The sequence below is a fragment of the Procambarus clarkii genome, chromosome 13 (assembly GCF_040958095.1).
Source record: "Procambarus clarkii isolate CNS0578487 chromosome 13, FALCON_Pclarkii_2.0, whole genome shotgun sequence".
NCBI lineage: Eukaryota > Metazoa > Arthropoda > Malacostraca > Decapoda > Cambaridae > Procambarus > Procambarus clarkii.
The window spans coordinates 40,324,250-40,349,535 of record NC_091162.1 but is presented as its reverse complement, the minus strand read 5'-3'; the positions used below and the strand labels follow the sequence as shown (position 1 = coordinate 40,349,535).

Below are 25,286 nucleotides of genomic sequence, written 5' to 3'. Positions count from 1 at the left end.
TCCCCCGGGGGTCGAACTCTGCGATCGCGAGAGAGGCGGAAGGGGGAACCCCGAAGGAACCAGAACAGCCGTCGAAGCCAAACCCGACCCGGCGGGTAGACCACCATCGCGAAGTTCAGGCTCCCGCACAGCCCCTCGAGCAACCGCCGGGTGACCCGAGGGCCCTCCAGAAACAGACGAAGGCGGGACCGCAGCCGCAGGAGAGACTCCGGAGGGAGAGACAAGGAGGCGGTTCGAGAGTCCCACACGAGACCCAGCCAAGTCCGAACCTGAGAGGGAACCAGATGGGACTTCCTCCAGTTCACCAAGAACCCGAACCCGGCGAGCTGGGAAAGAACCAAATCCCTGGCTAGCAAGCAAGCTGACTGGCTGGGAGCCCAAACAAGCCAGTCGTCGAGGTAGGCCAACACCCGAACACCTAGGAGACGCAAACGAGCCACCACAACCCGTGTAAGGCGTGTGAACACGCGAGGCGCCAGGTTCAACCCGAACGGGAGACAACGAAAGCGGTAACTCAGACGCCCCACTACAAAACCGAGCCAGTCCCTGAACCGCGGATGAATCGGGACATGCCAATAAGCGTCCCGGAGGTCCAGGGACACCATCCAAGCTCCCGGCTCCAAGAGGAGCCGAACCTGAGACAGCGTAGTCATCCGAAAGGAGGGGCAATGAACCCAGGGGTTCAGACGGGACAAGTCCAGAATGAACCGCAGGTCCGCGCAGTCCTGTTTCGGAACCGGAAACAGACGGGAAACCCATCTGAGGGACGACGTCGTTTCGACGACGCCCAAGCGTACCCACTCCAAGACGACTCGACAGAGCGCAGGGGAAGAAGCCTGCCCTGCCAGCCCCGACCCCCCAAAGAGGGGAGGGGCCACCCAACGCCACCGCAGGCCGCGAGACACGACCCGAAAGGCCCACGAATCGTGGGACCAGGCGCGGGCGAACAGCGCAAGCCGCCCCCCCATCGCCCTGTCAAGGGGGCAAACCGCGAAAGGGCCGGCGACCCTTACGAGACCCAGAACCCCGCACAGCGCGAACACCGCGCCGACCAGACGAGGGAGGGTCCGCAGGAGGAGCCAACCCCAAACCTGACACCAGAGGCCTACCACGACGAGAGGAACCCCGAGCCCTGGCATGACCTTTCCGGGAAGACCCACCCCGGGACCCCCGGAAAACCAACAAGTCCGACATCGGACGACAAGCCGCCGACGCAGCCTGAATAAACTGCGACACGGCCGACTCCCCAAACAGGAGAGGACAAAAAGGCGAAGAACGCCTAAGAGCCAGAGCCCAAGCAGATTCCACGGAGGAACCCAGCACCGCCTGCCGACACGCGAGACGGGAAGCATAGAACAGGGAAACCGCATCCCACAAAATCGGCGTGAACAGCTTCAACAAGGCAGCCGACGAACGCGCAGCCGAGGACAAGGTGCCGGACCCCGGGACGGACCCAAGCGTCCCCACATCCTCCACGAGCCAATCCGAAGACAGCTCCAGGAGGGAAAAGAACCGCAAGGCCGAACACAAAAGGCCCCGAGCGCGCAAGTCCCCCGCCACGAGCGCCGCCGAAAGGGAGGGAACCTGCACATGGAGCTGAATAACGCCCACATCGCGGGGAAGGGCAGGGGCAAACAAGCACTCATTCAGGTACTCAAGTTCACCCCCCAGGAAAACCTGAAGCACCGTGGAAGCTTCCCGCCACTCCAGCGTGCGGGAACGACAGAAGGAATGCCAGGAATCCAGACCAAACAAGGGGCAGTCTGCTAGCCAGGACGACTCCGGAACCTCGTAATGGAGCCAGAAAGGGAACGAAGTCCCAAACCTGAACGTGGACGGATCCATTTCCGAGGCATAATCCGGGTCACGCAGGAGGTAAGCTGCAAAGGCCGCTCGCACCACACCAGGTTGGATGCAATAAGCCGAAAACCTCCGGAAGGACGGAACCGACGTACCCGGGGGAACACGGAACCGAACCCGGGGAGGGGCCGACACCAAATCCAACTCGTACGCAGAGGGGGGGAAAGAAAACCCCACTCCTTGTAACAATAAGCCCCGCTCAGTGGGAAGAAAAACCCAGGCGGGGTCCAGCGGGGCCCAAGGCCCCCAAGTCAGCCCCTCCCCAGCCTCGAGGTCCGTCACCACAGGACCCGAGGCCGAGTCCCCTCCCCAAGCCCCGACCCCACAAGACAAGGACGGAGCAGCCGAAAAAGCTGGAGGAAGGGGGGCCCACTGGTCAGACCCTGAAGCTTCGGCCGGGAGACAAGACTCGAATGCCTCTGCCGCCCCCCCGGAAGGGGCAACCCCCGAAGCTGCCCGAGTCTCGAGATCAAGTAACCCCTGCTCCGACCCCGAAACCCTCAGACGCTTCGGGGCCGGAAGCAGGGGCGGGGGACCAGAACGAACAGAAGGGGAAGGACGAGGAGGTGCGGACTGAACCAGGATCGAAGCGACCCCCACCCCCAAGTCCGGGTCTCGAAAAGCAAAGCGGGGCAGCCCCGGGGCATCCGGGGAAGCAACCAACCGAGCGCGTTGCAACAGACGAAACCTAGACTGCAACGCACGTGCCGCCTGTACCCGAATAGAATCATCAGAGGATTGGGTAAATTGAGTCACAAGCAAGCAGCAACACTCACAGAACTCAGGGTCGAAAGTATCACTGACCCAACAGGCAGCGTGGCAGAGGCAAAAACAATGAGGGTCACCCTGAGACAAGGGGACCGAGGAACCCTCAAACTCGCACACAGCGAGTGGGGACTCCGGGGTCACATCCATCGGACCCACGCGCCCCCTAGGGGATTCCCAGGGTCCTGAGCGTTTACTTTAAGAGGACTCGCGCTCAGGTAGTCCCAGGCAGGGTGCTGCAAACCGGCGCCCAAAACTACCAAGCAAACTTCTAAAGCTGAACCCCAGGGACGTGTACACTCACGGGGACCTAGCAGGGGGCGCCACCGAGGAGAACAGTGGAAGGGCAAAAACAAACTGAATAAAATGTCAGAACCCCCCACCAGGCAAAAACAAAAAGAAAAACAAAACCCCGCAAGAGGACAGCGAACCCCAAGGAACAGAGCCGGCCGCGATGTCGGGAAATACAAGCTGAGCAGCACCCTGCGCCCCTACCAGTGCAAACTGCCTCTTACCTGCCGGTAACAAGGGAGAACAGAACACCCAAGAGCCCAACAGGCGGCCGAAAAACCGAAAGGTAAAACGGACCAGCAGAGGCAGACCCCGAGGAGCCTGTGGAAGGTGGCCCCAAGCCCCAAGGGCAGTACTTACAGGGCACCTAGGGAAGGCAGCCCTAGGCGCATGCAGCCCGAGTACTGAAGATAACTCCTGGCTCTCGCACCCACAAAACTAACACCACACACAAAGCACAGTGCAGTAGCGACACCGGAGCCAGAGCACACGACCATCGCCTATAGCATCAGCCTCAAGAACTGAGGTGTGGGTAGCCGGCGCGGGGGGTCTGGGGCTCCCCCTTCCCCCTCCCGGGGAGGGGGGAGTTGCGCAGACAGCGGCGCGGCAGTGTGTGACGTCACACTAGTTTGCTTGTTTTCGGTTGGGGAGTTCTATCCACTAGTTCGGTTTTAGGTAGCAATTTTAACCAGAATAGGGGTTTGTTTTGGGGCGCTTACCTTTCTGGGTGCCTGTTCCGGTCGATGGCAGACATAGAATGCTTCCAACTACACGGGGGCTTCTATAGGCCATTGCTCCCCTTGCCTCTCTGAGGGGGCCCGGTTCTGGCCGTGGTCCCCGGTGGGCCTAAGAACTCCATACACATGACTGATGCCAAAGTCTGACATTAGCATATCAGCCTGGGATAGCTCCGGGGAGCCGACGGGGCTCCCCCCAGAAATAGAAAGGGATTTTTTTTTTTTCAACGTTTTTTACACATTTTAAAGTCCACACTTCAGAACACACGTTTCAGATATAATTATTCTGTGACACTTTTCTGACACATTAGCATATAATAAAGGATTTGGGGCTTTAGAATTTCCAAAACATCTTTAGTTTTCCTAATACAAATGTTCAAATTTCCTCAATTTTTTTTTGCAAATATGGCATGTTTATTGCTATTATAAAATCAATAAATGAACTTAGAGAAAAATGAAAGCCCCCCAATGTAGAGACATGCCCTCCACATATACTGTGTAAGTTTCATGTAAATTGAATAAAAAAGGAATCAGTTTTGTAAACATTTGTGTCAATTTAAAAAAAAACAGAAATGAATAAAGTCTAAGGTTCTAAAATCTGTGGCTGAGGTTGACATCAACCAATTTTCTCCAAAATTGGCATCCTTACAGATAGGCTTACGTACAGTCAGGTGTGTAAGTTTGATGCAAATCGCCCGAAAAAAAATGAAAAAAAAAAAAAAAAAAAAACTTTTTTTTCTTAATTTTTTTTTTCAATTAAACTAATTATAACATTTGTTTAATATATGCTATTGTGATAGCAAAGAGTCGTAGCTACGATTTCAGTTGACACTTTTGATTGATAATCGATTTTGACCATTTTTGCATAATTTTCACAACTACTTCAATATTTTTTTTCTCCCATCCTATTTATGCTACGATGCTGAAACTTGGACCAGATGAAACACTTTTCATATAGAACTTGTCAAAAAAGTTTGATTGGAATCGAACGAGTTTTCATTTTTGCATTTTTGGACCCAGATGCCAACCAGACACCCCCTTAAGTAACTGCACATCCTCTCATGTGTACTCTATATATATTTAAAACTCTGAACTGTAATGTCAATCCTGACCTTAAACGTTTCCTAGTAGGTTGTAACAGAACCCATGGGCACCACACCAGAAGCAAATACCTATTTGATATTCCAAGAGTGCGCCTTAACCCTTTAACTGCACAATGCTCCTGCAGGCCCACGTCTGGGGTGCGCTACGTGCTTCCGGGTATTTGTATTTTTCACGTTCCATTCAAAACTCTCGTGGCTACATGGGGTTCACATCAGCTTCCTCGACGCTCTTGTAAACAGACGCCATTTAAAAAAAAATCGTGATCCACATTCCTGGGTGTGCGAGCCTCAGTAGTGAGTGAGCAACCAAGGCCAGCGCACGCAGTGTGAGCTCATAGCACTGCTGTTCAGCTTGTGACCACAGCATTGCCTAATAATGTAAAAAAATATATATAACTTGTATTATTTAGCCATGATAGTATTACAGAGGAGCCCGAGTACTCACCTAATTGTGCTTGCAGCTCTTGAGCTTTGTCTCTTTGGTCCCGCCTCTCAACAGTCAATCAACTGGTGTACAGATTCCTGAGCTTACTGGGCTCTATAATATCTACATATAAACTGTGTATGGAGTCAGCCTCCACCACATCACTGCCTAGTGCATTCCATTTATTAACTACTCTGACACTGAAAAAATTCTTTCTAACGTCTCTGTGGCTCATCTGGCTACTAAGTTTCCACCTGTGTATCCTTGTTCATGTCCCACCCATGCTGAAGAGTTTGTCTTTGTCCACCCTGTCAATTCCCCTGTGAATTTTGTAGGTGGTTATCATATCTCCCCTTACTCTTCTGTTTTCCAGGGACATGAGGTTCAGCTCCTTTAGCCTTTCCTCATAGCTCATACCTCTCAGTTCCGGAATGAGCCTGGTGACATAGCGCTGAATCTTCTCTAACTTTGTCTTGTGTTTAACTAGGTATGGACTCCAGGCTGGAGCTGAATATTCCAGGATTGGTCTGACGTAAGTGGTATACAGGGTTCTGAACAATTCCTTACACAAGTTTCTAAAGGCAGTTGTTATGTTGGCCAGTCTAGCATATGCCGCTGATGAGTGTGATAATGACTGTGTACAATGTTCAAATATTAGCGATTCAATGCTCTTCACGATGTTCACAGCACCACAGCATTATTTCGTCCATTTAGGAATCTTCAAATGATTAAGTTTCTTTACAAAATAAACTTGTGGTCAATTATGTATTTACAGGATTTAGTGACCAGTATTGTGACAACAGCAGGATTGTGGTGATAATAAGCACTGTGCGTAGTATTGTGGGAGGAGGAATTGTGCTGAGGGAGAGAATCGAGGTAGCGCCACTGTGTGTGGGGCAGCCACTCTTGTTTTGCTCATCATACTAGGCTAGCTTAGTGGTTCGCTATGGTGAACACATATGTACATGGGTATATACAATGTGTGTGTGTATATAGTGTAATAACAGCAACAGGAGTATGTTGGGAGGAGCTATTTTAGCGAGGAAGGTGACGTAATCATAGCGTAGCCTGCTGGCTGCTGTGTGATTTCTCATGCAGTGTATACTTTGTGAAGCGCTGTGTCAAACACGCTATCACAGATTACTGGAGCAAAGATCTGACTATTCCAATACCTTTCTTTGGGAAATATATGTCTCGAGACAGGTTTCAGATACTCCTCAGGTGTCTGCATTTTGCAAGTACAGTACAACCTCGATTCAACGTACCCCGATTCAACGAATCTCCGGCTAGTTTGCACACTTTTCAGGCAGAATTTACTCACCCGGTTCGACGAACAATGGTTCGCCGAAGCGAGGGATGTTCAGATTTGCTTACGATGTCCAGACAGAGTTCACAGACTGGTGGAAAACTTTCCCATTCTATCACAGATTACAATTAATAATTCTCTCATATGACAAGTGTTATGCTCAATTTGTATGTCCATTGAGACATAACCAATCACAGGCAAGTAGGCCTCTGATGTCATGCCAGACAGACAGTCACCAGCCATACTCCCAGCAGCAGCCTCAGTTCTCTCGACAAACCCAGAGTAGGTGGACCTCGGCTGGCCAGTTATACACCTGTTTGCCTCACTCAATAAATATACAGAAGCGCCTACTGTGTCTACATTCAACCCCGCAAGGCGAAGAATACTGGTAGCAGCAGTGGGATCCGGAATTATTTTTCTGGAAACGAAAATTCAAGTACCCAGCATCGCCTTATCTTGAGGTTATCTTGAGATGATTTCGGGGCTTTTTAGTGTCCCCGCGACCCGGTCCTCGACCAGGCCTCCACCCCCAGGAAGCAGCCCGTGACAGCTGACTAATACCCAGGTACCTATTTTACTGCTAGGTAACAGGGGCATAGGGTGAAAGAAACTCTGCCCATTGTTTCTCGCCGGTGCCTGGGATCGAACCCAGGACCACAAGTCCAGCATGCTGTCCGCTCGGCCGACCGACTTCCTCCATAAGCCGCCATCCTGCCACCCACGCATCAAATATTGTGCCAGACCGGGGTCCTGCCATCAACCATTACTCCAGGCCAATGTCTCGGAAGGGTCAATATTTTCCTGGGAGAACGCTAATTGATCAGTGAGAAGGGAAGCTTCCGCGCCAGCCATTTTTGAATCGCGCGCCACATGGGAACCTGCACCCACCACCACCACCACCCAAGCTGACAGTACCAAAGCTTTGCGAGTGTTCAAGCCACTGCAATGTCGTCAGTCATCGTCGCAAGTATCAACTGATCATCGTATGTGTTGTATTGTTCCTTGAGATTATTTGGTGGACTGCAATTGTTTGACTTAAGTAAGTAAGTAATTATCAAAAGAAGGCACCAAACCGGGAAGGCTATGTAGCACCATCAAATACGCAAAATAATCAGAGGGCGCTAAATATCACAAAGGATGCCAATACGAGAACAAAAACGCATAAGGCGAACGATATCAAAAGTATCCGAGTCACCAAGAATTCTATCGAGGGACAGGTGACTGCGAGGGGCGGTCGGAAAGCAAGACACACGCTCGTCCTGGAAGTCAGGACATTCAAGAAGGACATGCACGACCGTAAGAGGGACAATGCAACTAGGACAATAAGGAGCAGGGCGGCGCTCCATCAAGTGACCATGGGTTAAGCGAGTATGGCCAATACGCAACCTCGCCAGAGCTGTTTCCCACCGCCGGTTACGGTGGAAGGAGGACGGCCACGAGGAAACACAACATTTAAGAGTACGTAGCTTGTTACCAGTAACAGACAACCAAGAAGCCTGCCAACAGGTAAGGACTGAGGAATGGATAACCGGGTAAAAGTCGGAATACGGAATGCCTTTACGAGAGATGGGACAAGAGCGGACAGCTTCCTTTGCGGCAGCATCCGCACGCTCATTTAAAGACACACCAATATGGCTGGGAACCCAACAAAACTCAACCGACTTAAATTTACTGTGAACGAGAAACAGCCAATGCTGGATCTCGACAACTACTGGATGACCCGGATTAAAGGACCCGAGAGCCATGAGGGCACTACGAGAGTCAACAACAACTACAAAGGAAGACTGACAACGAGAAAGCAGGAGACGAAGAGCATAGAGAATAGCATAAAGTTCAGCTGTAAAGATGCTAGTCTCCGGAGGCAAGCGACACATATAAGTGCGATCAGGAAAAACAACAGAGTAGCCAACACCGCCCGCTGACTTAGACCCATCGGAGAAGACAGAAACGGAGTGGGAGTGAGAAGAAAAGTGCTCGAGGAAAAGGCGTTTTAGTACCGTAGGAGGGGTAAAAGCTGTAGTGATACGGGTCAAGGATGTACAAAACCGCGGAAGAGGGACCCTCCACGGGGGCAAAGAAGGAACAACACGAGGACAAACATCAGAAATATGAACGGAAAGAGAATCCTGTAGGCGAGATAACCGGACAGAAAGAGGGAGGTGGTGAAGAGGAACAGGAACCGCAGGAGGGGTAAAAGTTAAAGCACGACAGAGGCGAGAGGAAGGATGTTGCAAGGACCGCGCAAGATAGCGAAGACAGTAGCGATCACGGCGGTCCTGGAGAGACAGGAAGCCAGTGTCAACATACAAGCTAAGGATGGGAGTCGAACGAAAGGCACCAGAACTGAGGCGCAACCCAGTATGGTGCAAAGCATCAAGACGGCGAAGAGTAGAAGGAGAAGCAGACGAGTAAGCAGGGCAACCATAATCGAGCTTAGACAGGACGAGAGAGGAATGTAAAGCAAGGAGAGTGCACCTATCTGCCCCCCAAGAAGTATGGGACAAGACCCGAAGGAGGGTAAGGGCCTTAGAGCACTCAACACGGAGGTAAGAGATATGGGGAGACCAAGACAAACGAGTGTCAAGGAATAACCCCAAAAGCTTCGCAGAATCTTTGTATTCAAGGGGATGACCATAAAGTGACAAAGAGGGACGAAGAACAACCCGTTTCCGCGTAAAAGTCATGGCACAAGTCTTAGAAGTAGAGAACTTGAAGCCATGATCTGTGGCCCAAGACGACACGGCATCAATTGCAAGCTGAAGCTGGCGTTGAAGGAGAGGCGAATCATCACCCTGACAACAAAGGGTAAGATCATCGACATAGAGAGCAGAGAAGACACCAGAAGGAAGAGAGGAAAGAAGACCATTGAGGGCAACCAGAAAAAGAGTAGTGCTCAGAACACTACCCTGGGGCACACCTTCGTATTGCTGAAAAGAGGGAGAGAGAGCGGTACCAAGGCGCACCCGAAAGGAACGACGAGAGAGGAAGCTGCGGAGAAAGAGAGGGAGATGACCGCGAAGGCCAAAAGAATGAAGTTGAGATAGGATATGATAACGCCAAGTGGTGTCGTAAGCCTTTTCCAGGTCAAACAGGACGGCAACAACGGAGGTCTTCGCAGCAAAAGCAGTACGAATATAAACCTCCAAGTTCACCAGGACATCTGTCGTGCTGCGGCACTTGCGGAAACCAAATTGAGAAGGGGAGAGGAGGTGATGGTGTTCCAGGAACCACATCAGACGAACGTTAACCATACGTTCAAAGAGTTTGCAGACACAACTTGTGAGAGCAATAGGGCGAAAGTCCTTAGGGGAAGTACCCAGAGACCCCGGTTTGCGAACAGGGAGGACAACGGCATCGTGCCAGTCCTCAGGGACTGACGACGACTCCCAGATCCGATTATACAGACTCGGTAAATACTGAGACGTGCTCGGAGGGAGATGGCGAAGCATCTCATAATGAATACCATCGGAGCCCGCCGCCGTAGAACCGCAGAGGGCCAGGGCAGAACGAAGTTCAGAGAGAGAGAAGGGATCATTATAGGGAAGCTGAAGATGAGTGCAGAAATCTAAAGGACGAGACTCAAGGACAGGTTTACGAAGAAGGAAAGATTGGGGAAGATGAAGACCAGAGCTAACAGAAGAAAAGTGGGAACCCAGTTCGGAAGCGACCTGCAACGGGTCCGCCACAAGAGTATCATGGAGGTGAAGGACCGGTGAAACATCGGGAACGAACTTACCCGCTATCTTGCGGATACGCTTCCAGATCTGGACCAGAGGGGTTTCGGACGTAATTGTTGAGACATAAGATGCCCAACATTCACGTTTAGCCGTACGGATGGCCCTACGGGCCACCGCACTTGCTTTCCGAAAGAAAAGAAAAGAATCGGTCGTCTGCCTACGGCGGTGCCTCTTCCAGGCTGCACGCTTACAGCGGACAGCCCGAGCACAGTCTGTATTCCACCAGGGAACGCACTTCCGCGGACCCCGAGAGGAAGAGCGAGGAATAGAGCGGAGGGCAGCTTTGAAGACAGTGTCGTGAAAAAGGAGGAGAGCGCGAGAGAGAGGCAGAAGGGAGAGGTCAGAGAGAGCAGCACTGAGGGTAAATAGGGTCCAGTCTGCCTTAGCAAACTGCCACCTAGGGAAAGAGAGGGAAGGGCGAAAAGAGAAAAAGGAAACAAGGATGGGGAAATGATCACTTCCATGGAGGTCATCAAGAACCTGCCACGTGAAATTTAAGTAAAGAGAAGAAGAGCAGAGAGAAAGATCAAGACAAGAAAGGGTGCGAGTCCGAGAGTCCAAATGAGTGGGCTCACCAGAATTCAGAAGAGACAGGGAAGAAGAGAGGAGAAACGGCTCAAGGAGGCGACCTCAGGGTATTCGTCAGAACGTCACCCCAAAATGAATGACGACAATTGAAGTCACCCAGCAGGAGCACAGGCTCCGGCAAGGAGTCTAGGAGGTGTTTCAAATCAGGAAGAGAGAGCGGGACACTCGGGGGGAGATAAATGGAACAAACTGTGTACCATTTCCCCACAAAGATACGAGCAGCAGAACAATGGAGAGGCGAAGGAAAAAGTAAAGGAACAAAGGGAACATCAGCACGAATCAAGAGAGCAGAAGAATTAGAAGCCCCAGCAATGGCTGGGGGGGGGGAGAGAAAGGAATAGCCAAGAAAACGACCAGGACGAGCACCAAGCATTGGCTCCTGGAGACAGACACAAAGGGGCGAAAACCGCGAAATCAGAAGTTGGAGTTCGAGGAAATTGGCGTAATAACCTCGAACGTTCCATTGAAGAATGGACAACGACGAGAAGAGAAAGAACAAAACCAGAGAACAAGGAAGAAACCAAGGCGAAAGAGCAACAGAGCACGTTAAAGAATATCAGGGTCGGGATCAGGGTCAGCAAAGTCAGGGTTAGTGGGCATGGGTAAACTGAGCAAAGACGGAGGGAAGGAAACGGGAGAACAGATCAGAGGTGGGCGGGCGGGGTCCGGAGGAGGAGGAGGAGGAGGAAGAGGAGGAGACAACGGAGAGGAGCAGTCAAGGACAGCAGCAGGAAGAGGGGGAGTAGAAAGAGGGGAGCGCACCCCAGCAAGAGCAGCAACCGAAAGGGAAGCAGGGGCCAAAGAAACCTCCATAGCAGGAACAGGGGGCGCAAGCACTGAAACGGGAGGGGAAGGAGCAACAGAGCCAGAAGGAGGAGCTGAGGAAGAAAGCGAAGCCTTCTTACCCGCCGGGGAAGAGGAAGGAGAGGAGCCAGGCTTACGCTTCTGACTTAAAGAGACCGGTGTCCCAGCAACTACGTACCGGGCAACGGATTCCAGTGTCTCAACAGGAGAAGCCGAACGAGAGCACACACGACGGCCGTTAGGAGAGCGATGGACATCCGCCCGCACCGACAGGCGGTGGGGAGAGCCGATAGATGGAGGAAGAGGATGGGAAGGAGGATCGGAGGGGGACGAGGAAGAAGACACAGAAGACACGACAGACCGGGTAGAAGGAAGGGGAACCCCAGACAGAGGACCAGGAGGAGGATCCTTCGGGAGAGAACCCAAAGGGACAGAGGAGGGGGCAGTGGGCGCATCAGGGTCCAAGGCCCGGAAACGGTTGTGAGTCTGAGGAAGGCGGGAAGGACGAGGAGAGGAAGAGCGCAACACGCGAGCATAAGAGATATTAGCATAAGGCGGGAGCCGGCGAACCTGGCGCCTCGCCTCAGGAAAAGATAAACGCTCCCGGTGCTTCAAGTTGAGGACGGCTGCCTCAAGCTTGTAATGGACACACGCACGGGAGAAGGTAGGATGGGCCTCACCGCAGTTGAGGCAACGAGCCTGGGGAGAAGCGCACTCCGACTTAGAGTGACCTTCGCCACCACACAAAGGACAGAGAGAGACAGTCCCGGAGCAGCGGAGGGCACCATGCCCAAACCTCCAGCACTTGTTGCAGAGCCGAGGAGAAGGAATGTACTCCTGGACAGAGCACCTGGCACCAGCAAGAATGACAGAGGGTGGAAGGGTCCTACCATCAAAGGTAATCTTCACAACTCGGAGGGGTTGACGGCGACTACCACGAGGGGGACGAGTAAACGTGTCCACCTGGAGAATAGAATGGCCCTGGGCAGCAAGGATATGTCGAATATCGTCGTGGCAGTCGCGCAGGTCCCGAACACCGGTCGCAACATGGGGCGGGAGCAAAATAGTGCCAACACTGGCATTCAACTGAGCGTTCTTCGAGACCCGAACGGGGGTCTCGCCAAGGCAGGATAAGGCAGCCAAGCGGGAAGCAGCATCCTGAGAAGGAGCAGCAACGACACGTGTGCCGAGACGAGTGGGGTTGAAAGTAATGGAGGCATCCACGGAATCAATGAGATGACGATGGAGGGAGAAATCGTCAGGAGGCGCAGAATCAAGAGGGAGGAGATCAAAATATTTGGCCCACGAAGCGGGACCAAACAAGGCTTGATAGGTAGCAGAACTGGAAGGAATCGAGCGAGGGCGGCCGTGACGAGGACGGCGGTGAGAACCCCCAGAGAGAGAGGGGTTAAAAGGCGCAGTAGTTACAACTAGAGAAGGAGCCGCGCCAGGGGACGAGGTAGTCACCACTGGGGGCTTGGGGCTCGACCCAACCACAGAGGAGGGAGGGGAGCCAGGGGAAGGAGTCAGAGAGGCCAAAGGAGGAGCAAGGTCGGGGCCCAATGCAGCGGAGGCTACAGAGCCCGGTCTTCCAATACGGACCGACTCGGGGGCTTGGTCGCCCACCCCACGAGCCTGAGAAGGTAAACCAGAAGAAGCCGAAACGGGTTATCATCTTGACGAAAAGAAGAATTCATTCACGAATGTGCCCCCACACCCACCATGGAGCCACAATTAGAGGCAGGACACCCAACAAGAAGCTATCGCCGATCTTGTCGGGGCCTCCTAGGGGTGCGTCGTGAGTATACGCCCCACAAACGCCACCTTAAGAAACCGACAGTCCGTCGAGATCGGGTTCAGTGACGAAGTGGGGATTGACAATAAAAGGTTCCCCTCGCTCTCGACGTCGGGTACTGCAGTTCTACGGGTGCAAGAGTATGCCTCCTCAAGCACTTGGGCGTCAAAATAGAAGAAGTCCAAGGGAAGAACCAGAACGAGCAAAAGGTCGGCAGGAAACGGCAAGCAGATAGGAGAAGAGGGGGGAGAAAAACGAAACAGAAGGAAAAAGATGCCCAGCAAAATTGGAGAGGACGGCAGCAGGAGCACAAGGCTAGAAAAGGACAGAGGACTGTCCCAAGGAGCATCACACTCCGGCAGCCGCCCACTAAGCCCCCACACGGCGACAACGAGCTGAGCGGGGAGGGGTATGTCCAACAAAGTCACGGAATGAACACTCCAGCCTCTTGACAAATCAAAATATAGTGTTAAAATTAAAGTTGCAGTAATTTTAGTGTACGATAGTTTTCATAAACTTTATTGTAGTACTCAACATACAACAGAACTACTCAACACAGTGTTAACGGCATAATACACTACAGTATGTATTTACTGTACAGCATTCACAACTCCATGAGACTTCAAGATGGACTTAACTTCAACAATAAGGTAAATAACAAATGTAACAGTATTTGTTAGTAGAGTAATAATATATAGGTACAGTATATAATATGATAATGCATTTTTATTGTCTACAAGAAAAATGAAGACACTGACGCAAACGTCTCCTGAAGGTCACCTCTTGCAACGAATCCAACGCTCCAACAAACTGGGGTTGGTCCCGTATAGTACATTGAATCGAGGTTGTACTGTAATGAGGACCGGACAGAGGATACTAGTAGACTTTGGCGAGTGAGGCACTATATGAATGAAGTGATTGGAAAGTTCAGAGATTTTTACGTACTAGCACAGAAGCTGGTGATTGACGAATCCCTTGTGCTTTTCAAAGAACGTGTTTCATTCAAGCAGTATATTCCCTCCAAACGAAACAGATTTGGATTGAAATTCTTTGTACTGTGTGACTGTGAAACAGGATACATGTTACACATGATTCTGTATTCAGCTAGCAATGTAGACATTCCCGGTAACGACAAACATGGTTTCGCAAGTAGTGTGGTGAAGTCACAGATGGCACCATGGATGAATAAGGGCCACATCTTATACACAGATAACTACTATACAAGTCCATTGCTAGCTAGGTTCTTGATTGAAAATAGAACTGGATTAGTTAGCACAGTAAAGGCACGAAGAAGGGAAATGCCAGTGTTTTGACGGTAGACTTGCAATTGGTGATTGCCAGCTACGGAAATGTGATCAAATATACAATACGTGTAACGTGTACATAGTGCGTGCTTGTGTGTACATATAATAATAAACATTGTGATTACATAACATATTGGTGTAATGGAAAACATTTGTGTGCGCACGTGTATACTCGATGTATGCAACATTTATTGACGATGACCATGATGTAACATTATATGCAACACAATTAGTGACTAATATTGGTAATAAAATTTGCCTAGACACTGTAAATAATGACGCGAAAATAAATTCGTGGTAACTGTGGCTGCTTGAAGACCGCATGTGACGCCTCTGGGACGCACTATGCAGGAGCGATCGTGCAGGGTGCGAGTCATCGCCCATATTGTCAGCTCAATTACGTCGTCGGTAAGTACAATTGATTTTTTTTTTGTAGTCAGGTTAACACGACTTAACAGGTTAGGAAGAAATTGTTTTTTTTTATATGCGCCTGTGGGTGACAAATGCTAATTAGCAAATGCTAATTAGCACACAATGGTTAATAACTATTGAATTCCAAGAGTCTGGACCTGAGGCCGAGTGCATGGGCATGTTGTCAATTTCTCTTTCAAAATCTAAGGAGTTCATGATGATATCAGTTATATTTTCATGGGTTTGGATATCATGCATAAAGAAGCTGGCTAGATCTTCCACTTTCATTCTATTTATTGAGGTGCTAAACATGTCTTCATACTTTTTTTTTAGGATTTCATTAATTTCTTTATTATCATCTGTGTATGATTATGATGGATATGTACTTGCCTAAATTTTTTTTTTAGGGTTATTTATGAAAACATTTCACTACACTACTCTTGTTAAGTCTCTTTTTTGGGCTCACTTTATATTCATTTCAGTGAAGGTAAGACCTCTGATTTTTGCTTCCTGGGAAAAAAAGCGGTAGCCTGGGGCTAATGGCTCAAATGAATCTCTTTATGGAATGAATCAGCCTCACTTCATATACTTCAATTAAGTGAACACACACACACTGTACTTGTAGCTCACTAAACTTACCCTTGAGCAAAAACTGGCTAGTGCATCCATCTGGTATTTTATGGCCAGGTGGTACACCTGTACTGTCACCTTCACACTAGGGAGAGGATTCAAGTTGCTGTACATGTACTTCAATAACCACCTGAAGGCCTCAGGTGGGTCGTCAGGAAGGCTGAGGTTTTCCTTTTGTGCCATAGGACCATAAAACATGGCCTCAAACACAGGAGAACTCATTGCCAAAATCAACTTGTGACCCTGCAAGATTACTTGGGTTAGTAGTTGTCATTCAAAGAGACTAAGGTCAATAATTATCATGCAAGATTAACAGGGTAAGCAGTTATATTTCAAGATAGCTGAAAACATAAGAATACAGAAACTATAGAAGACCTATTGACCCACAAAAGGCCAACATCTTTAACTTGTATACATTGTTTCATATTCTATTTTGTGTTCATATATATTATATATATATATATATATATATATATATATATATATATATATATATATATATATATATATATATATATATATATATATATATATATATATATATATATATTATTAAATATGACCGAAAAAGTAAGATTAATAATTCTAACACGAATTTTCTCTATCTTTCTTACGTTCCTTTTCACTGTTGATGGTAATTCAAAGATCAATTCTCCAAAATTCATTTTTATTTCTAGTCTGACGCGACACTTGAGCGCGTTTCGTAAAACTTATTACATTTTCAAAGACTTTAGTTTACAAACACACAACTAAAACTGAATAGAGCTTACACATCTTCGAGGTTTATATCTACATTTGGGTGAGGTGGATGAGGTGAAAAACGAACTTTCAACAATGGGTATTCAATGGGTATTAAATTCCAACACAAGACAACACGAAACAATGGGTATTAAATTCAAACACAAGACAGAACACGAAACAATGGGTATTGAATGGATGTAATTGTAGAAAGCCTATTGGTCCATATTTCTTGATGCTTCTATATTGGAGCGGAGTCTTGAAGTGGGTAAAATATAGTTGTGCATTAATTGGCTGTTGATTGCTGGTGTTGACTTCTTGATGTGTAGTGCCTCGCAGACGTCAAGCCGCCTGCTATCGCTGTATCTATCGATGATTTCTGTGTTGTTTACTAAGATTTCTCTGGTGATGGTTTGTTTGTGGGAAGAGATTATATGTTCCTTAACCCTCAAACCGCTCGGGGTTTTTTTTAGCACAAAAAAAAAAATTTAAATTTTTTTTTTCTTTTTAATCTCTTTATTTGTGTTCCCTGAGCACGGGAAAAATAATAAAAAATTTTAATTACACTTACCGTGGACGTAAATGACCCGAGAAGATCGTCGATGACGTCACGCCTGATCTTCGCTGGACCGCTGTGCGCCCGGGATAAGTCAGGCGCGACGGAGAAGGGCGCGCGAGTTGCCGCGAATTTATTTTTGCGTTATTATTTACAGTATCTATGGCGTATTTTACACCCATTTTTTTAACTGGTGTGGTTCAATATGTTCTCACAAGATGATTTATAAACATAAAACTGTTGCCAATGTATATTGTATCCACATATTAGTGTCACAAGTATTTGCACAAAAATGTCTTATTTCACAATAAAATATACTATTTCTTATGATTTATTTCCATTATATACACTCACTTATTCTGTATTTACATGTTTTGGCACCAGTCTTGGACATTTAGAAGTCATCAAGACTGTGATACTCATTGAAACATCGGACATGGCACAGAGGGACCTGACACGCTGTGCACAAGTCATCACCATTTTTCTTTTCTGTTCCCTCTTGGTTGTTGATCAGCATACTACACACACACGCTGGCCTACTGCACGCTTTCCAGTTGGTGGTAAAAACCTGAGATTGTGTGTCAAAAAGGCATCCCTGAAAGCGAGCCTGGGTGTTGGAGCATGGTGCAATACCGGGTTCAGAATGGGCCTCTGTACACCAGGAATTACTTTGCCAAACTTCTGTAGTAATTGTGTTACTACAGTAAAATTGAATGCACGGAAATTACGTTTACCACCTGTTTTGACAAGATACATATTGTAACTGTTCAGCATTGTTACATCAACAAGGTGGAAAAACATTTTCTTGGTCCACTTCACTGTTTTCCGTACACACTCCACTGCCCCACCATCATATCACATTTATCCACCAAACACATGTTGATGTTATAGTCCAAGACACAATCTGGCTTATAGATTATTTCTCTGGTGGTTCTGTTCACCTTGCCACTGTCCAGCATTGTTCCAGCATGAATGGTGGTCAACATGTTCACTTCACGCCTGTCTTTCCACCGCACTGAAAGCATTCCACCTGTTTTTCTGAGCTCGCAATCACCAACCTGCATAGCACCTGGAAACACTGGCATTTCCTTTCGTTTTGCCTTCACTGTGCCACACTCACCAGTTCTATTATCAAGCAAGAACCTAGTTAGCAAGGGACTGGTATAATAGTTATCTGTGTATAAAATGTGGCCCTTGTTCAGATATGGTGCAAGCAGTGACTTCACAACACTACCTGAGAAGCCATGTTGGTCATTAGCAGGAATGTCTACATTTGTACCCGTATACATTATCATATGTAACACAATTCCTGTTTCACAGTCACAGAGTACAAAGAATTTCAATCCAAATTGGTGGCGTTTGGAGGGAATATACTGCTTGAAGGCAAGACGTCCTTTGAAAAGCACAAGGGATTCGTCAATCACAAGCTTCTGAGCTGGTACGTAGAAATCCCTGTACTTTCTGATAAGTTCATTCAGTACGTGCCTTACCTTCCAAAGCCTATCTTCATCATTCCTGTCTTCATCATTTGCAAAGTGAAGACACCTGAGGATTATCGCAAATCGGTCTCGAGACATATATTTGCCAAACATTGGTGTTGGAACAGTATGGTCTTTGCTCCAATAATGATCGATTACGTGTTTGACACAATGTTTCATCAACATACACAGTGCCAAAAACACATACATTTCACCTACAGTCGTATCTTTCCATCGCTGCAAACGTGAAAAATCGGATAACTCCTCCTCATCAATGAGATCACTCGCATATTTGTTCGTCTCATGAACAAGATGTTCCATTAGCGGCTCATCAAAATATGCAGTAAATTAGTCCATTTCACACATATCTGCACCTTTATCAGGGAAAATGTCTGTAATTCCAACATCCGAATTATCAAAAACAGGAATTTGTGGAACAAAATCTGTCCCATCACTCCACACAAAAACACCGGGTGTCTTTCTAGACCCAATAGCGGCACCACGGCGAGGAAACCGTGTACCAGGAGTTGAAGCAGGTCTAGGAACAGTAGGGGCGGGCAGGGATGGTGATGGAAAATTCCTCGATGTTGAGGGTCTTTGTTCATGTGGTGCCATGCGGTGCCGCATGGCTTGGCCAGATGCTGCTGACGCGACAAATTGTCGCTTGGCAACACCACACACTCCTCCACTGGCACTAGCAAAACTATTTTCCGATTCTAAGTCACTAAAACCGGAAAATGATTCACCTTCTTCAGAATCGTCGAGCAAAACATCAATATCTTGCAAGGGAGCACATGAACTGTGTGGTCTTGCTGAAATTGGGGTGGAGTGAGGGCGAGGAGGCATGGGCAAGGTGCTAGGCCTAGCCCTGGTGGAGCCAGCATGTTCACACTCGTCGTCGGTCGTATCCACCTCTGAGGGCTGTGTATAGTCATGATCAAAGTCTGAGTCGTCTATATCAGACTCATCACCATCCGGGAACAAATTACGAGTAATTTCGTCCTCGGTCAGAGGTTGCGAGGAACGTCTCGCTGAGCGGGGTCGGTCGTCGCAACGTGATGCGCTCGCCATGGTGTCCGCCGGGTAACTGAGCTCTGAACACAAAGGGGACCCACGCTGGATTTTTTTCCCAGGCGGGGTTTGTTTATGTTTAGTCAAGGCTCGCCGATGACTACCCCTATCCCAGGCGGGGCGTTTAAATTATAGCGCTAGACACGAAATCATATATAAATAATGTGCGCGGTTTCGGTTTTGTCACTAATATCATATATATATGATATGCGCGGTTTGAGGGTTTATGGAGCCCTGTTGCTTATGCATCGTTAAACACCTAGAAAGAGATGTTGTTGTCTTGCCTATATACTGTTTTTTTTTAGGCTTACAGTCCCCAAGAGGGCATTTGAAGGCATAGACGACGTTGGTCTCTTTTAATGCGTTCTGCTTTGTGTCTGGAGAGTTTCTCATGAGTAGGATGGCCGTTTTTCTGGTTTTATAGTAAATCGTCAGTTGTATCTTCTGATTTTTGTCTGTAGGGATAACGTTTCTACTGACAATATCTTTCAGGACCCTTTCCTCCGTTTTATGGGCTGTGGAAAAGAAGTTCCTGTAAAATAGTCTAATAGGGGGTATAGGTGTTGTGTTAGTTGTCTCTTCAGAGGTTGCATGGAGTTTCACTTTCCTTCTTATGATGTCTTCCACGAAACCATTGGAGAAGCCGTTGTTGACTAGGACCTGCCTTACCCTACAGAGTTCTTCGTCGACTTGCTTCCATTCTGAGCTGTGGCTGAGGGCACAATCGACATAAGCGTTAACAACACTCCTCTTGTACCTGTCCGGGCAGTCACTGTTGGCATTCAGGCACATTCCTATGTTTGTTTCCTTAGTGTAGACTGCAGTGTGGAAAACTCTGCTCCTTTCCTTGACTGTTACATCTAGAAAGGGCAGCTTCCCATCCTTCTCCATCTCGTAAGTGAAACGCAACACAGAATTCTGCTCAAATGCCTCCTTCAGCTCCTGCAGATGTCTGACATCAGGTACCTGTGTAAAAATGTCGTCAACATACCTACAGTATATGGCCGGTTTCAAGTTCATGTCGACTAAGACTTTTTGCTCGATGGTACCCATGTAGAAGTTTGCAAACAGGACACCTAGGGGAGAACCCATGGCGACCCCATCTACTTGCTTATACATGTGTCCATCCGGGCTCAAGAAGGGTGCCTCTTTAGTACAAGCTTGGAGTAGTTTCCTTAGACTGTTTTCTGGTATGTCAAGAAGAGTACAGGCCGGATCACGGTACACTCTGTCGGCTATCATCCTGATTGTTTCATCCACAGGTACGTTGGTAAACAGAGATTCTACGTCCAACGAGGCTCTTATCCCTGTGGCCCGAGTTCCCCGCAGCAAGTCAACAAATTCCTTTGGCGACTTCAGGCTGAAGGTGCAAGGGACATAAGGAGTCAGCAAGCCGTCGAGTCGTTTCGCCAGTCTGTACGTGGGTGTGGGTATCTGGCTGATGATTGGCCGAAGTGGGTTTCCAGGCTTGTGTCTCTTGACATTTCCATACGCATATCCAGGTTTATATTCCCCAATAATCTTTGGCAGGTGGAGTCCAGATTTCTTGGCGTTCACAGTTTCGATCAATTTGTTGACCTTTGCTTTCAGTTTGGCTGTAGTGTCCTTCGTTACCCTTTGGAATTTAGTTTGGTCAGAGAGTATGAGGTTCATTTTTGCCAGATATTCGTCTTTTTTAAAAATGACGTATATTGGCGACTTGTTGCCTCCCCTGACAACTATCTCCTTGTTCTCACGAAGGCTCTTAGCTGCCGCTTTGAGCTCGGGGGACAGTATGGTGCTTCCGTAGTTGCCTCGATTCTTTTCTCCTTCCGCAATAAGTTCTGCTTGTAAGGTATCTTTGGTGGTGACCACCTTTTGTGCTTCGAGGTCGAATATGTCGTCCAACAGAATCTCCAACTCCACTTTCCGGGCCATCTCACTCGGTCTCGACATAACGTGATATGACAAAAGAAGGTCACCACCAAAGATACCTTACAAGCAAAACTTATTGCGGAAGGAGGAAAGAATCGAGGCAACTACAGAAGCACCATACTGTCCCCCGAGCTCAAAGCGGCAGCTAAGAGCCTTCGTGAGAACAAGGAGATAGTTGTCAGGAGAGGCGACAAGTCACCAATATACGACATTCTTAAAAAAGACGAATATCTGGCAAAAATGAACCTCATACTCTCTGAGCAAACTAAATTCCAAAGGGTAACGAAGGACACTACAGCCGAACTGAAAGCAAAGGTCAACAAATTGATCGAAACTGTGAACGCCAAGAAATCTGGACTCCACCTGCCAAAGATTATTGGGGAATATAAACCTGGATATGCGTATGGAAATGTCAAGACACACAAGCCTGGAAACCCACTTCGGCCAATCATCAGCCAGATACCCACACCCACGTACAGACTGGCGAAACGACTCAATGGCTTGCTGACTCCTTATGTCCCTTGCGCCTTCTGCCTGAAATCTCCAAAGGAATTTGTTGACTTGCTACGGGGAACACGGGCCACAGGGATAAGAGCCTCGTTGGACGTAGAATCTCTGTTTACCAACGTACCTGTGGATGAAACAATCAGGATGATAGCCGACAGAGTGTACCGTAATCCAGCCTGTACTCCTCTTGACATACAGGCATACCTCAGAATGCGAGTTTAATCCGTTCCTGGAGACGCCTCGCCTTCCGAAAACTCGCATTCCGAAGTTAATTTCCCCATAAGAAATAAAGGGGAAATAAAGAATTAATCCGTTCCCGACTACCCCAAAAACCCCACATCAAACTAAATTTTTATACCTAATTTACCTAATTCATCTAAATAAACCTATAAAACTGTGTTCCAGTTATTACTTACCTTGCTGTCGAGTGCTGTAGGCGTATGGAAGATGGTGAGGAGGGGGAGGAGGAGAGGAGTTACTGTTTGGAAGGGGAGTCCCCTTCCATAATCACATTACATAACCCCATGCCTTGTAACACTATGGATACCACTTCTCTTTCTAAATTTTTCAAACCAGCCCCTGCTTGCCTTAAACACTCGTTGCAGGGGTATTCTTTAGAAGGTCTTCGTGCAACACCCTGGCTTTCTCACAAATAATGGCCTCCGAAACACTATCACCCCTCAACTCCTTGTCGTGTATCCAAATTAATAACAACTTTTCCACTTCTTGAAGTATTTGTGGTCTTTGTGCCGTTAATGTTCTTACTCCTTTTGCCACTTTAGCACCCATAATCTTATTTTTCTTCTTAAGTATAGTGCATATTGTTGATGTGGCTTTGTTGTACTGCCTACAAAGTTCAACAACACGTGTACCGTTCTCATGCTTCCGAATGATCTCTTGTTTCTCCTCTATTGTCATCCTCACATGAGCTTTCTGGCCTTTATCCTTACCACTGGCTTTCTTGGGACCCATGGTGAGATATATAACAAATTGTATAGACAAATCACCAAAAATCCAACAAAACACTGAAAATCCGCGAGAAGAATTGATGTGGGGGTAGTCACTGAGCGCGAGACAATGGTAAACTGAGGGGCGGAGGGGGGACGATCGCCGAACCACCACGCGCTAGGTCGGCCTGTACGCGTATCAACAAACTCGCGTCCCGAAGTAACCCTCGCCTTCTGAGACAAATTTTTGGAGTAAATACTGCTCGCCTTCCGAAAACCTCGCATACAGGGACAATCGCATTCCGAGGTACCACTGTACCAGAAAACAGTCTAAGGAAACTACTCCAAGCTTGTACTAAAAAGGCACCCTTCTTGAGTCCGGATGGACACATGTATAAGCAAGTAGATGGGGTCGCCATGGGTTCTCCCCTAGGTGTCCTGTTTGCAAACTTCTACATGGGTACCATCAAGCAAAAAGTCTTAGCCGACATGCACTTGAAACCGGCCATATACTGCAGGTATGTTGACGACATTTTTACACAGGTACCTGATGTCAGACATCTGCAGGACCTGAAGGAGGCATTTGAGCAGAATTCTGTGTTGCGTTTCACTTACGAGATGGAGAAGGATGGGAAGCTGCCCTTTCTAGATGTAACAATCATGGAAAGGAGCAGAGTTTTCCACACTGCAGTCTACACTAAGGAAACAAACATAGGAATGTGCCTGAATGCCAACAGTGACTGCCCGGACAGGTACAAGAGGAGTGTTGTTAACGCTTATGTCGACCGTGCCCTCAGCCACAGCTCAGAATGGAAGCAAGTCGACGAAGAACTCTGTAGGGTAAGGCAGGTCCTAGTCAACAACGGCTTCTCCAATGGTTTCGTGGAAGACATCATAAGAAGGAAAGTGAAACGCCATGCAACCTCTGAAGAGACAACTAACACAACACCTAAACCCCCTATTAGACTATTTTACAGGAACTTCTTTTCCACAGCCCATAAAACGGAGGAAAGGGTCCTGAAAGATATTGTCAATAGAAACGTTATCCCTACAGACAAAAATCAGAAGATACAACTGACGATTTACTATAAAACCAGAAAAACGGCCAGCCTACTCATGAGAAACTCTCCAGACACAAAGCAGAACGCTTTAAAAGAGACCAACGTCATCTATGCCTTCAAATGCCCTCTTGGGGACTGTAAGCCTCAAAAAAAACAGTATATAGGCAAGACAACAACATCACTTTCTAGGCGTTTAACGATGCATAAGCAACAGGGCTCCATTAAGGAACATATAATCTCTTCCCACAAACAAACCATCACCAGAGAAATCTTAGTAAACAACACAGAAATCATCGATAGATACAGCGATAGCAGGCGGCTTGATGTCTGCGAGGCACTACACATCAAGAAGTCAACACCAGCAATCAACAGCCAATTAATGCACAACTATATTCTACCCACTTCAAGACTCCGCTCCAATATAGAAGCATCAAGAAATATGGACCAATAGGCTTTCTACAATTACTTCCATTCAATACCCATTGTTTCGTGTTCTGTCTTGTGTTTGAATTTAATACCCATTCAATACCCATTGTTTCGTGTTCTGTCTTGTGTTGGAATTTAATACCCAATGTTGAAAGTTCGTTTTTCACCTCATCCACCTCACCCAAATGTAGATATAAACCTCGAAGATGTGTAAGCTCTATTCAGTTTCAGTTGTGTGTTTGTACACTAAAGTCTTTGAAAATGTAATAAGTTTTACAAAACGCGCTCAAGTGTCGCGTCAGACTAGAAATAAAAATAAATTTTGGAGAATTGATCTTTGAAATACCATCAACAGTGAAAAGGAACGTAAGATAGAGAAAATTTGTGTTAGAATTATTAATCTTACTTTTTCGTTCATATTTAATAATATATGTCTACAGGAAAGACTGCTACCATAATATACTAATATATATATATATTATATATTATATATATATATATATATATATATATATATATATATATATAATATATATATATATAATATACATATATAATATATATATATATAATATACATTGTGACGGTAACGCGTTGGTGTTCGGCTGTTCAAAGCTAGGGGTATGGCCTCGTCACATAGAAACAAAAAAAAATATAAAATCTGGAACATCGTTTGTGGTAAGGTAAGGAGAAGACACACAAAACACAAGTAAATTTTAACAATGCAATTTTAATTACGTTAAAGAAAGCAAAACATGAATAAAATGGACATACAAATTCGTATAATAAAATCAATCAAAATAATAAGAATAATCAAATGACAAAATGAAAAG

The 25,286-nt window shown here is 47.3% G+C and overlaps 1 protein-coding gene across 3 annotated transcripts in view; it reads right to left on the bottom strand.

Annotated features, from left to right (window-relative positions):
• LOC123757325 (BTB/POZ domain-containing protein 6-B-like) overlaps positions 1 to 25,286 on the bottom strand; it is a 437,538-nt gene that overhangs the window by 194,215 nt on the left and 218,037 nt on the right. For 2 of the 3 annotated variants that reach the window (XM_069323874.1, XM_069323873.1), the window contains exon 4: positions 15,765 to 15,998. The exons of the other annotated variant lie outside the window; for it this stretch is intronic. In XM_069323874.1, coding sequence (XP_069179975.1) covers positions 15,765 to 15,998 — 234 coding nt within the window. The remainder of the gene's footprint in view (positions 1 to 15,764; positions 15,999 to 25,286) is intronic. 3 annotated transcript variants of the gene reach the window in all.